General features: G+C 39.1%; 1 protein-coding gene across 1 annotated transcript in view; it reads right to left on the reverse strand.

Annotated features, from left to right (window-relative positions):
• The window catches only part of PTPRN2 (protein tyrosine phosphatase receptor type N2), a 797416-nt gene that overhangs the window by 530003 nt on the left and 252336 nt on the right, over window positions 1–15077 (reverse strand). Inside the window, exons 6-9 of the mRNA XM_070729468.1 lie at window positions 11674–12127; window positions 5713–5955; window positions 4057–4097; window positions 2210–2583 (exon numbers count right to left, since the gene is read on the reverse strand). Of these exons, the coding sequence (XP_070585569.1) occupies window positions 2210–2583; window positions 4057–4097; window positions 5713–5955; window positions 11674–12127 (1112 nt within the window). The remainder of the gene's footprint in view (window positions 1–2209; window positions 2584–4056; window positions 4098–5712; window positions 5956–11673; window positions 12128–15077) is intronic.

Raw genomic sequence — 15077 nt, forward strand, 5'->3', positions numbered from 1 at the left:
CACCCTCCTTGCCTTTCGTAAACAACTTAAAACCCACCTCTGCCGCCAGGCATGGGGGAATTGAGATCCTCTTTCCCCCTAGGCCTTTACAATTCTATGCAGGGTATGTATGTATGTATGTTTGGTTTTTATATTAATGGATTTTTAATCATTTCTAATACCAAATTACTATTGTACACTGTTTTATTGTCGCTGTTAGCCGCCCCAAGTCTCCGGAGAGGGGCGGCATACAAATCCAATAAGTAAGTAAGTAAGTAAGTAAGTCTACTGTAAACATAAATTTGCGCTGAATGTTGGGCCCAGATCTAAATTTCAAGCATTTTTAGTTATCTTAAACATTATAAAACTTACTCTCAGATAACTTGTTAAAGATTTGGATCATGTGGTTTACCTGCTGTTGTGAGTGGTCCATGACCAACTCAGTTAGTCACATAATCTGAGGAGGATGAACTTGGTCTGTCTTGGTACCTTAGGCCAGTGTTCTTGACAACTGAGTCAGAGAGTAAGAGTGAGGGAGAATTGGAACCTAAGAAACCTGAGGAACCTTCAGAGACTGCAGAACCCCCAGCTATGCTAATGACTGAGTCACAGGATGAGGGGGGCATCAAGGACCCAATCTTAGATGCTAGAATTAGAAGAAGGAGAGGTAGGCACGAATATCTCTATAGACGTAGATTCAGTGCCACACACAAATTCCTGACGGTCAGAGTGATCAACCAACTCTGGACACTTTCAAGAGGAGATGGGACTGACATTTGTCTGGGATGCTATAGGATTCCTGCTCAGGCAGGGGGTTGGACTTGATGACCTGCATGGCCCCTTTTAACTCTAACAATCAACCAATCAATCAATCAATCAATCAATAACTCTCCTGAGCACCCTTTTCACTGGCACTTTGGGCCAGTCCTTTGCTGTTTCCAGGGTGGCCTCATAGGCCAGGTGTAAGCATCCCATGGGCCCAGTCCACCTTGATTTTGACACCGCTGTTTTAGAACATTTTGCTGAAAAAGAATTTGGGGGGAGTTTTTTCTATTACCAATAATATAGATCAGTATAGATTACAAGACTGTACAAATTTGAAAGGCTGCTTCATAAACAGCAGAATTTCTCCTGCTAACAAGCTGCCATTTTGACAAGTATTGAAGCCACCACAAATATTTTCTTCAAGACGCCATGGAAAATATTTATGCCATTTCCATGGCATAATTAAAATGCCTTATGTTTTCTATAAAGTCATCTTTTGGGATCATGACTATGAATAAATCAACTTTCATAATACTTTAACTATACTATATCACAATTGAGGTTACAAAGCAAAACAAGCTTCAAGTTATTAATCTCCCTACATGTAAGTTCTCTTTTGTCAACAGAACATAGGTTTCTGCTGAGAGTTTCATTTCTTTATTATACCAATAAAATTCTAAGATACAGAAACTACAATATAGAATTTCAGGAGGTGATGGTCTATCGACGCGTGATGAACAGAAGCAAGAACTGAAATAATGTAATTGAACAAATCCAAGTTCCACTGAACAGCTATTTATTCGTTTCTTCAAAAGCAGAAAAACGAGAAGGGAAATATTAAAGAATATATGATCTTTAATAGTGAGACCTGTATAAAATGCTTTCGTCTTTTAAAAAAGGGGGGGAGAGTTTTGGACAATGATTCAACCCAAAGTTAACTGACCTCCATAAAGTTTTCTTTAAAAAAATATTGAGTTTAGGAAGAGACATAGAATTAACTCTCTAATTCAAATATGAACTTAATAAATTAGGGAGAAAAAATGCATAACATTGATAATGTTTTCTACAGTACTATGAAGTCTAAAATTTAAAATACATATTTTTCAAGCCATTAATACTTCTGTCTGCAAATCAGTAAAGAACAATGTGTGAAGTAGACAAATAGCTTTCCCTTTAAACATTTACATAGGAAATATGTAAGTTATTACTTTTTTAACAAAGCAAGACATTAGCCGAGAAAACAGGATTCTATGTTTTCCCAAAAGATGATTAAAATATAGAAATTCTGGACATTGCTATCCAACACTTTCCAAAGATATCAGATTGGGAAAATATGATCCAGCTATATTTTTGGGAAAATATGGTTTATTTTATTGCAAATATTACATCTAAATCAAATTCTAAATAATTATTCTATCATCAATGGACAGCAAGTTCATAAATAAATTTTCATATCCATACTTACTCTTTCTCTGTCATGATGTAGCCATATTCTTCCATTTTAGAAGACTTTGCATCTAACTTGAGGCCTTCTCTGATCTTTTCTTGAGTTGCTTCATAAATACTTTCATCTTGAAGCCACATATTCTTAATCCAGTGATGAAGCTCACTTAGCTCCTTGGAGCTGGGTTCAAACTCTGCTTTTTTTTGAGTGATTAGTTCTCTTGAAAAGGTTTCGCTCTTTACATTTTCAAACCCAGCCTTGACTTCTTCAGACGAAGATGAAAGGTCTAAATCATTTGATTTTTTCATTTCTGTTTTAAAGGATTCATTGGATAAATATGACTTTGACAGATTTCTACTCAGGAAATCTGGTACCTTTGAATCTAGATGGTCCTCCTATAATAAACAAAGCAACAAATACACCTACTGCAGTTTATTCTAATTGCTTGCATCTAATTAATCAATTCAGCTTTACAGTAGATAGTAATTATTTTAGCAGTTTTTATGCTGGTAGCCTTTCTTGAGGATGAAAAACCTTGGAATTCAACTAAATTGAAAGTTAACTTCAAACACATCCGAAGATGCACTAAAGAACAAGGAAAAAAACATCCCACTTTTCAAGTCAATTATATTTTATTTTTCAAGAGGTCACACGTTTTAGAACATGTGTTTCCAAACACATCTATTTTATGGGTCTCCATGAAAACACTCAGTGTTGTTTGCTAGCAAATTCTAAAACATTAATTCGTAGCTTGGAAGAATTTATAGCAGTAAAACCTTTGCTTAAAACCACATTTTAAGTAAAATGGTTATAGCTGTATATACCACAGTAAAAACTGCTTTTAGCTATGATACATCACTTTCCATCAGATCTTACCAATGTATACTATCATATTTTCACTGCTGAAGAAAATAATATTCTTAAGAATACATTATAGATTTTGAGCACAGGCAAACTTCTACAAAAACAAGCTATTTTCCTATACAAAATACATTTGCTAACTCCATTGCTAACAAAATGTTCCCAATAATGTCCTTCAACCAAATTATTTAATCTGAGCTGACTAACTATGCATTCTCCCAGTTTTAGAATATATATATTCTAGCAATATATATTGGGATTACTTTTAATGAGCATTATTTTAGGAACAATATTCTACCTAAGAACTAAATTATTTTGGTACATTCTGATCTCCTTTGGGTTTTCATCAATCAGAGGGAGGGGGGACATTCTGAATAGGAAGAATTTAGATTAAATCACTATAATCCTAAATATATTTATATGATTGGTTTAAATATATTTCCAATGGCACAAGGTAAACCTACATTAAATATTTTTATTTTTAGTTATACCGAGTAACACTCAGTAGAATTTTGCTTACATTCACCATGATGGACCCTCATTGGCATTGCTGTATTGTCCTAGAAACTCTAACTGTAGGCATTTCCGTATATCCATGATGGCGAATCTATGGCAAGTATGCCACAGGTGGCACACGGAGCCATATCTGTGGGCATGCGAGCCATTGCCACAGCTTAGTTCCAGCATGCACCAGCCCGCTGATATTTGGCTTGTGCGGAAGTTCTGGGAGGACATCTTTGGCCTCCCCAGGCTCCAGAAAGCTTCTGGAGCCTAGGGAGAATGAAAAATGGGTCTACCGGGTCCACCAGAAGTCGGGTGTGCACACATATCCAGAGGTGGGGCAGCATGGGAGGGGGTCCCATACATGCTTGCGCAGGGGGATGGGGCAAGAATTATGAATGTGGGCACACGTGCACTTTTAGCACCCAAGGAAAGAAAGGTTTGCCATCACTGCCCTATATGTTAAGAAAAAATATATACAGTAGATATTTGTTTTGTTAACTTACCTCGTTTTTAACCTCAGCATCGATATTCCATGGCCCCTTATCTGTGGAAGCAAGCATTTATTGTGAGACATAAAGCACAGACATTGCCTTGGTTTTCTGTGCAATGTGACATTTTTATTGTACAGTAAACATTAAGATGTTGTGGCTAAATGACAAAAGTAAAAACATAGATCAGGTTTGTCACTTCAACTCCATTTGTACACTTTGGCTAATGCAAGATCAATTGAAGCCATGCTGTAAGAGTGCATTACATTAATTAGTTCAATAGTAAGGCTGACGAATTTACCTCTGTTTATCAGTGCCTGGGAAAAAAATCAATAGCTTGTCCTGCTAGCTCAGAAAAAATGTTTACAGTAATAAATGAGGAACTGCAGTGGATTTATGACTCAGGTGTTTCTCAAGAAAAGGTTCTTCTGATGTATTTTATTTCACACTTAGATGTAATTACTTCAGAGTTATGGTAACACCACATTATTAAATACTAGAGGTGGTTAGTGGACTAAAAAGAAGATTCCACCTTCATCCCATTAAATATTTTTTTTTTTTGCTACTAGTTCTATAGGTGTGGCGTGGTGGGCATGGTGTGGCTTGGTGGGTATGGTAGGGAAAAGAAACTGTAAAATCTCCATCCCCACCCCACTCCTGGGGAAGGATATTGCAAAACCTGCATTCCCACCCCATTTTGGGGCCAATCAGAGACAGTATTTGCCAAACTACTCAAAATTCCCGTTACCAGTTCTCCAGAACCTGTCAGAACTGCTGGATTTCACCTCTGTGTTTCTATCTTAGACCATTTTTGTTAATTTTAATGTTTTATATTGTTGGTTTTATCTGTTGCAAGCCTCACAGAGTTGCTTGATAATAAGATAAGTGGCATATAAATTTATAAAATAATACTCTATTGCACAAACTAAGACAGGAAAAGGAAAATCTGCGGTATAGTAAAAGATGTTTATGAATTTCTATGAATTAAGAATAAACTAATGACAGATCCTTTGGACTTCATGTGTGCTTCATATATAAGTAATAACCATGATAGATGGACAGATACTTGTATTTATATGCTATCTGGATTGCTAGCACAAGTGTCAATGAACAGTAATGCTGAAAGCTTTATTATCTGTAAGTTGCTCAGAATCTTCAGAAAGAAACAGCATAGGCCATAAAGGTCAGTATTAACCTGGGGGCGGGCAAGAGGGATATTTTTCAAAGCATAGAATGAGGAAAAGCCATCCAAACACAGGAAAATTCAGTGAAAATTCAGAAAGATAGATGGCGGCGTGCATGGATTGGCATTGACAGAACTGGATCTGTGAAGCCAAACTTACATTACCAGCGGGTCGATAATAGTTCGGGCAAACTGGTCCAGACTGGGACCAGAACCCTGCCTTAATAAACTGGGACCAGAACCCTGCTCACTAATAAAAATGTCTATGAATGAACAATTTCACAGCACTGTTTGTACTCATTATCTGAATCAAATTAGAACTGCATGATAATTACCAGCCCCATCCTTGAATATACCATAATATAATAAGGAAAAGCAGGAGAGAAGCTAAGTGCTTTTTTAAACTCCTAGTAACATTTTGCAAGATATTTTAATCTGATTATGTAAAAAATTAAAATAAAGGAAGGCAACTGTACTGAATATGATACCTTGCATATGAAAACCTCCATTCTCTCCCGTTTCATAATTGCTTTCTCCTTCTGCATCCACTTCTGTTGCAGTTCTCTCTCCTTCAACCTTCCCAGTGGCCCTGTTCTTTTCTCCATTTGTATCAACGATTTGAACAGCTGCAGCAATGACATCGGCCATCTTGTCCAACTCCAGTGGGCTCAACTTATCTATATCCACATGATGTTTCCTCAGGTCTCTCAGAACATTTTGAATAAATATTTCTTAAGAAAAAGGGGAGGAAAGTGAAGGAGAGGAGAAGGAAGCTTGATTACTTGTGAAAAGTTTAATATTACATATAAGAAAAAAGACAAACCAAGCATTGCTGCTTTAGTTGTAGTCCCCCAACAGGAAATATTTAATTATTTACAAATCCTTAACTGTGGAAATATTTTTTTTATTTTTCCAAATATCTTTATTGAATTGATTTAATTAAATACATTTTTAAAATTATTTTCTTATGTAAGTAATTGTATAATTGCAAACAATGCCTATTGAAACAATTGATTTGACATGGACTGATAGTGAAGCATGATCATACCCAGACCAGTAAACTAATATTACTGAATACAATAAAATGATTACAGCAGCCAAAAAACAATGTGAAATAATTTAAACCCCAATTAATAGTCATACAATTCTTTTTGAGGCTGAATCTAGAGATACAAACTCAGCACCAAGTGGAAAGTCTGACAGATTTCTCACAAGCTTTGCCGATAACTTTCTAACTCAAAAAGTGGAAACAGGAACCAGAGGGACTGCAATACTAGACCTAATCCTAACAAACGGAAGAAACGATAGAGGGAGTAGAAGAAGGGACGCTAGGTGAAAGCGACCATATCATCCTAAAATTCAACATTGTGCCTACTTGAGAGAGCAGCAGGCGAGCGCTTCCACACATGTTCCATTTGTGCAAGTGGCGGGCATATATGCCTACAGATCACACCGAACCATCCCCTCTCTTTCAGCATTAAGCTGGGAGGTTGAGTACAATTCCCTCCCCATGCACAAAACCAGCTGAGTGATCTTGTAATGATAGAATCTCGGTAATATACAATAAATATCAAGAACAATAATCATACAATGTAGCATAACTTGAAAATAGGAATAACAGTAATAGCTATACCAGCAGTAGAATATATATCCCTATTAAACAGATTCTTGAAAGTTAAAATATGAACAATTTATGTCAATTATTGCTCTTTAGTAAGCTTTTCCCCCCCAGCTATCTATAATTAGCACCACTGCTTTTGTGTGGAGCCCAGGAATTTCCCATATTTTAAAACATGAAAGCAGTGAAAAAGTTGTATAATTCTACAGCAGCCAGCTCTTGAACTTTCTCTGTTTGGCTTCCAAGCTTTGCTAGTCTCCAGGAAGACTTATTATTAAGACTTATTATTATAATAACAGCATTGTAACAGTACTTTATTCTTTATCTCTGGCCTTAAAACTGCAGCCAACCTCCCAACAAATGTTCCAGTGGCCCAACTCTAGAGACCACTAAACAGCAGATCTTTCTAATTGAATAAGTAAAACCAAAATAGAGAGGGGGGAAAATATTCTTTGCCTATACAGTGAAGCTTTTTTTACTTGGGTACCCAAAGTGTGCACGTATGCGTGATAGCGCATGTGCCCCCACACCCATAATGCAATGCCCTACCCAACACACATGCACGCACATACAAACCCGCTACCCCACCCCCCCCATTCCGCACATGCACTCCGGTCTCACTGAAGCGTTTGGAGCCTGTGGATGGTGAAAAAAGGATTTCAGCTAGTTTTGGCCTTCTGGAGGGCAGAGGAGGTTGTTTTTACCTTCCCCATGCTTCAGGAAAGCCTCTGGAGCCTGTAGACAGGGAAAAATAAGCCAACAGCCTAACCAGGCCATTTTTCACCCTCCCCAGGCTTCAGAAGGCTTTTTTGAAGCCTGAGGAGGGTGGGAAATGGCCCAACTGTCCAACCAGAACTTGCTTTTGGTTTTCACCACCCATAGGCTCTGGAGGCCTTCCTGAAGTCTGAAAATGGCAAAAATGACCCCCCACCCCTCTGGAAGGCCAAAATCAGCTGGCCAGAGTGCACATGCATGATGAAGCTGACGTAAGGCAATGCTCCGTATGCCCACAGATATGACTCCACATGTCACCTGTAGCAGGCGTGCAATAGTTTTGCCATCATAGGTCTAGGATGCAGTCCATTAAAGGAACATCTCTCAGAGATAATTAAAAGTAACTGATATCTGTATGTAAAACCTATCCCTCTCCACCAAAGGATGTATCCCTGCTATTATGAAAAAATCTTTCTCCAAAATTGTTGTTGTTTTTGTAGTATTATTATTATGTCAGTACAACACAGCAAGCGAGATCCCTATTCTGGATTTCGTATTTCATCACCAGTCGGGCGCTTCCCAAGCACCTAGGACTGTGTGATGTAGCGGTGAATTATGCTTGCCGATCCCAGTAAAGTGGCCTTTTGCAATTGACAGATGGAGATTTTGTTAATTCCAATGGTTTTCAAATGTCCACTGAGATCCTTTGGCACTGCGCCCAGCGTGCCAAGTACTTATTATTATTATTATTATTATTATTATTATTATTATTATTATTATTAATAGATTTGTGGCATAAAAATACTCCATACATTACAAATATATAAGGTTTTTAAAAGCTGGTAAGAGAGCTGGGTATGATTGGTATGTGAATCATCTTAAAATGAATATATAATTGAATGAAGGAAAAATGTTATTAAAATCTCCCCATTTGCAGCAATGAAAGTCCAAATTTACAAAACAAAAGGATTAAAGGATTTCTTTTTCTTAATGCATTCACAGCATTGTACCTAGACATCACAAAAGTTTTATCAGGTTCCATTATGACTATGGAAGTCCAAATCCAATACACTTTGCAGCACATTATTCTCTGTAACAGTTAAAATACCCAGCTCTATGTAGGCTCCTGCTAAGAAAGGTGAAAGTACATGATAATGAAACCAGCATGGGTATAGTTTGCTTTAACGGTAGACCTATTCCAGAGATGTGTGGTGTCACCTGTGCCTGCATTTACATTCCATTTTGCTTTTGAAAGCTATTATCAGACAGGTGCCTCACCATGAATGCTGTCACTTTAGGCATGTCCTCACTAGGCTTTCTTCTCACTAAAGAGAACACTTCAATTGATTTTGTGCTTTCACAGCAAAAGAAAATGAAAGCATACAGTACAAAGGAGATGGGGTAAAGAAAAGATACATCAAAACATGGCTGTGTAATACTCCAAGCTGCTACAAAGGAATTAATGTGTCACTAACAAGTTATGTCAACTTGAAGAAAATAAACTTCTCAATGTCCATGTGTACTGTTGGAGCATCAACCCATGATTCTTAGAGGTTCTACAACAGTGATGTCGAACCTTTTTTTCCCTTGGGTGCCAAAAGAGCATGTGAATATGCTATTGCATATGTGCTAGTGCCTACACCCAGAGGCCTTTGGGAGACCGGAAATGGCCTGTTTCCCAACCTCTGGTGGGCCCAGTAGGCACATGTTTCGCCCTTCCCCAGGCTACAAAGGCTTCCCTGGAGTGGGGGAGGGTAAAAAATCCCCTCTCCCTGGAGTCTCTCTGGAAGCCAAAAACACCCTCTCAAAGCCTCTGTGCAAGCCAAAAATCAGCTGGCTGGCACACACATGCATGTTGGAGCTGAGCTAGGGTAATGGCTCGCGTGTCAACAGATAAGGCTCCGCATGCCACATATGGCACCTGTGCCATAGGTTCCCCATCACTGTTCTACAAGAAGCGCTGTAGAACACTATTCTACAACCAGGATTTCCCTGATTCCCTATTTGTTATAATTCAATGTGGAGTACAAGAGTCCATTCCATTACAATACTATGTACCCGAAGAGATATGACAAAAAAACCAATCTCTATATGAATATTAAAGCTGGATGACAATTTCAAACTGCCCATTTAGGACTTTATACTGCAGTCCTTAAGTGAAGAAACTGCAATTCTGAAGCAGACTGGGAAATTGTAGTAATTGTCATTATGACAACAACAACAACAGAATTGGAAAGTACTTTGGAGGTTTTCTAGTACAACCCCTTGTTTGGCCAGGAACCCTACACTACTTTAGACAAATAGTTAACCAACATCTTATTTAAAACTTCCAGTATTGGAACATTCACAACTTCTAGAGGCAATCTGTTCACAGATTAATTGTTCTTAACCTCAGGTGCTTTGGAGAATAGTTTGACTCCCTTTTCTTTGTGGCAACCCCAGAGATTGATTGATTGATTGATTGATTGATTGATTGATTGATTGATTGATTGATTGATTGATTGATTGATTGATTGATTGATTGATTGATTGATTGATTGATTGATTGATTGATTGATTGATTTATTTATTTATTTATTTATTTATTTATTTATTTATTTTAAATAATTTTATTTTATTTATTTATTTGTTTGTTTGTTTGTTTGTTTGTTTGTTTGTTTGTTTGTTTATTTATTTATTTATTTATTTATTTATTTATTTATTTATTTATTTATTTATTTATTTATTTATTTATTTATTTATTTATTTATTTATTGGATTTGTATGCCGCCCCTCTCCGCAGACTCGGGGCGGCTAACAACAATGGTAAAACAACATACAACAATCCAATTTAATAAAACAAGTAAAAACCCTTATTATAAAAAACCAAACATACACACAAACATACCATGCATAACTTGTAATGGCCTAGGGGGAAAGAATAACTTAACTCCCCCATGCCTGGCGACAAAGGTGGGTCTTAAGAAGTTTACGAAAGACAAGGAGGGTGGGGGCCGTTCTAATCTCTGGGGGGAGCTGATTCCAGAGGGCCAGGGCCGCCACAGAGAAGGCTCTTCCCCTGGGGCCCGCCAAACAACATCATTTGGTCGACGGGACCCGGAGAAGGCCAACTCTGTGGGACCTTATCGGCCGCTGGGATTCATGCGGTAGAAGGCGGTTCCGGATGTATTCTGGCCCAATGCCATGTAGGGCTTTAAAGGTCATTACCAACACTTTGAATTGTGACCGGAAACCGATCGGCAGCCAGTGCAGGCCGCGGAGTGTTGCAGAAACGTGGGCGAATCTAGGAAGCCCCATGATGTCTCTCACGGCCGCATTCTGCACGATCTGAAGTTTACGAACACTTTTCAAAGGTAGCCCCATGTAGAGAGCATTGCAGTAATCGAACCTCGAGGTGATGAGGGCATGAGTGACTGTGAGCAGTGACTCCCTGTCCAAATAGGGCTGCAACTGGTGCATCAGGCGAACCTGGGCAAACGCCCCCCTCGCCACAGCCAAAAGATGATGTTCCAATGTCAGCTGTGGATCGAGGAGGACGCCCAAGTTGTGGACCCTCTCTGAGGGGGTCAATAGTTCCCCCCCCCCATAGTAATGGACGGACAGATGGAATTGTCCTTGGGAGGCAAGACCCACAGCCACTCCATCTTGTCTGCGTTGAGTTTGAGTTTGTGGACACCCATCCAGGTCCCAACAGCCTCCAGGCACCAGCACATCACTTCCACTGTGATATTGGAACACTGCTATCATCTCTTCCCTAGTCCTTCTTTTCATTTAAACTAAACATATGCAGTTCCTGTAACGACTAACCTTAACTGTTGTTATCTCATGGAGTAAGCTTTAGCTTAAATCTTCTTCAGTCTCTCTGACATATTAGACTATCAATTCACCCTGAAATGCACGCTGCCGCTCAAAATCATCAAGCTCATTTTAACACAAATCTCTGATATGTCTGTCCCTCATTATTACATTTCCAACTAAGCAATTTTGAAATTTAAATAAATTCTAAAGCATCCCGGGGGTTTCCTGAACACAACTTGAAAAATCACTGAATTAAAAGGAAACAAAAATAAAAACAAGATGAGCATGCATACATAGATAATGTATATGGACCCCTTACCATCTACTGGAGTTAGAGAAAGCTTCGGATCATTCTGTGTAGATCCAGACACGAATCCTGATACTGGTCTCTGTGGAAATTGGGGGTTCATCTCAAAACCTCCTAATTTTTCCTTGGATTTTATTCCATCAAATTGGTCAGTGTGAAGAGGTTTAACTCTGTTGTCATAAGGAGAAGTTTCTTTAGTCCTGCTAACAGATGAAAGTCCATCAAGGGTTTTGGATGATAATTTCTGAGTGATATATGCATTAAGTGCCATCAATAGATCTTTCCTGTTTAATTGTTCTTCAGGTTTTGGTTGAAATGTATCCATCTGCGATTTGCTGAGGATCCTTGCAGGAATGTTTTCAATATACTTTGAATGGACGGGCACTGAATAGGTCATGGCAGGCGTTTTTCCTTTAGAATTCTGCATCATATAGTTGATCAAGGACCTCGGTGGAATGTTGCCAACCTAACAGGAAAAAAAGATAATTTACATTAGAATTATATTTAGGATAATCCATTATAATCAACCAACATATTGATTATAACATTGAACTTTGTAAGAATGCATATAGTTGATTCTTCTGTTTGGGCATTAGAATTATTCTTAGGATAATCCATTATAATCAACCAACATATTGATTCATAGAGTTGATTCTTCTGTTTAGGCAGAGAGAAGATAACCTATGTTATATTTATCAACTGATTTTTTTCCAACCTGTAAACAATTCTTTCCAAGCCATCCTCAGAGAGGGGCGGCATACAAATCTAATAAATAAATAAATAAATAAATAAATAAATAAATAAATAAATAAATGAATGAACGAACAAACAAACAAACAAACAAACAAACAAACAAACAAATAAAAACATGCCTTACTGTTTTCTTATTTTTTAACTAGGCATGGGGATAATTTAGCTATCTACTTTTCCTATATTTAAAGAGGGGTTTATGAAGCCATTGAAACATTAACCTCTTAACTTTCATCATTCTGATTTTCAAGCATTCAGAATAGTAGGAGCTTGATCTTAAGTTTAGTTAAAATGAAAATTAAGAAAGTGTTCTTTCTTAAAATGCAAAGAAAATTCCAACTACTTGAAAATGGAATAGAAATATGCTAAAGAGGTGGAAAGAGCATACCAGCAGTCTGTTTGGCCACTGAAAGATACTAGAGTTGAAAGTTATGAATACTGCTTTATTAAAAAATAAAAAAATAAAAATAAATCCAAGGAAGGGAAGAAAGGAAGAAATCCACATTTATAAGAACATCCTATGATTATTATCAATGTAACAGTAAGTTTTAAACAATTAAGGGGAAAAATCAATTTGGTAGTCAATGCTGACCAATTGGCCCCCATCTTCACCCAAATCACTAGAGATGTGCTATGTTTCTTCCTTCTTCAAGTGCTCTATTACCATACTAGTGTCGAAGAAGCCCTCCATCAACAAACCAAATGACTACAGACCAGTTGCTCTAACATCTGCAGTTATGAAAACCTTTGAAAGGCTAGTGATGTCCCACTCAAAAACCATCACAGATCCATGCAATTTGCATACCAAGCTATAGATTAACAGATAATGCTATTAATATGGCTCTGCACTACATCCTACAACACCTTGAATCTCCAAAGACCTATGCTAGGATCCATTTTGTAGACTTTAGTTCAGCATTCAACACCATCATGCTGGACATTCTTTTAACTAAACTAAATCAGCTACCTGAACACACTTGTAAGTGGATCAAAAGCTTCCTAACAGACAGGAAGCAGCAAGTGAAGCTAGGCAAAATCACATCAGATAGAGGGGGGCCCCAAGGCCGTGTACTCTCACCACTTCTCTTCTCTCTATACACTGATGACTGCATCTGAAACAATCCATTTGTTAAACTACTTAAGTTTGCAGATGATACAACAGTGATTGGTCTCATTCGAGACCACAATGAAACCACATACTGACAGGTGGTTGAACAACTAGTCTCGTGGTGCGGCCAGAACAATCTAAAACTGAACACACTCAAAATTATAGAAATGGTGGTAGATTTTGGGAGAAACCCTCCCATCCTACCATCTCTCACAATACTAGACAACATTGTATCAACAGTAGAGACCTTCAAATTTCTAGGTTCTATCATATCTCAAGACCTAAAATGGTCACCTAACATCAAAAAGTCATCAAAAAACCACAACAGAGAATGTTTTTTTCTGCACCAACTCAGAAAGCTCAAACTGCCCAAGGAGCTGCTGATACAGTTCTACAGAGGAATCATTGAGTCTGTCATCTGCACCTCTATAACGGTCTAGTTTGGTTCTGCAACCCAACAAGACCGACACAGACTTCAGAGGATAATCAGAACTGCAGAAAAAAAAATTCCCGCCAACCTGCTTTCCATTGAGGGCCTGTATACACTGCAAGAGTCAAAAAGAAGGCTATGAAAATATTTACAGACTCCTCGCATCCTGGACATAAACTGTTTCAACTCCTACCCTCAAAATATCGCTACAGAGCACTGCACACCAAGACAACTAGACACAAGAACAGTTTCCCCCCCGAATGCCATCACTCTGCTAAACAAACAATTCCCCCAACACTGTCAAACTACTGTATTTACTAAGTCTGCACTAATATTACTACAGTAATACCTCATGATACGAACTTAATTGGTGCAAGGAGGAGGTTCGTAAGACGAAAGATTCATAAGACGAAACATTGTTTCCCATAGGAAACAATGTAAACTCAATTAATCCGTGCAACCAAAAAACCCCCCGCAAAAAACCGGCTTTCGGCGACTGCTGGGAAGCCGCGTGGCTGTTTTAAAAGGTGACAGCCGGCCTGGGGGGCTTCCCAGCACCCCCCCGAACCCGGGTTCAGGGTTTGGGGGGTGCTGGCAAGCCCCCCAGGCCGGCTGCGACCTTTTAAAACACCCGCGCCGCTTCCCAGCTGTCTCCCGAAGCCGAACGCGGAAGTTCGACTTTAGCGTTCGGCTTCAGGAGACAGCTGGGAAGCGGCGCGGGTGTTTTAAAAGGTCGCAGCCGGCCTGGGGGGCTTGCCAGCACCCCCCCGAACCCCGAACCCGGGTTCGCGGGGTGCTGGCAAGCCCCCCAGGCTGGCTGCGACCTTTTAAAACACCCGCGCCGCTTCCCAGCTGTCTCCTGAAGCCGAACGCTAAAGCCGAACTTCCGCGTTCGGCTTTGGGAGACAGCTGGGAAGCGGCGCGGCTGTTTTAAAAGGTCGCAGCCGGCCTGGGGGGCTTCTCAGCAACCTCCCAAACCGAACCAGGGGTTCAGCAAAATTTTGCCTCTTCTTACGAACTTTGTTCGAGTTACGAACCGGCGTTCGGGAGGCTTCTGGGAAGCCCCGCCGCCCGGCTGTCACCTTTTAAAACAGCAGTCTCCGAACGCCGGTTCATAACTCGAAAAAA

This window comes from Erythrolamprus reginae, chromosome Z (genome assembly GCF_031021105.1).
Source record: "Erythrolamprus reginae isolate rEryReg1 chromosome Z, rEryReg1.hap1, whole genome shotgun sequence".
Classification (NCBI taxonomy): Eukaryota; Metazoa; Chordata; class Lepidosauria; order Squamata; family Dipsadidae; genus Erythrolamprus; species Erythrolamprus reginae.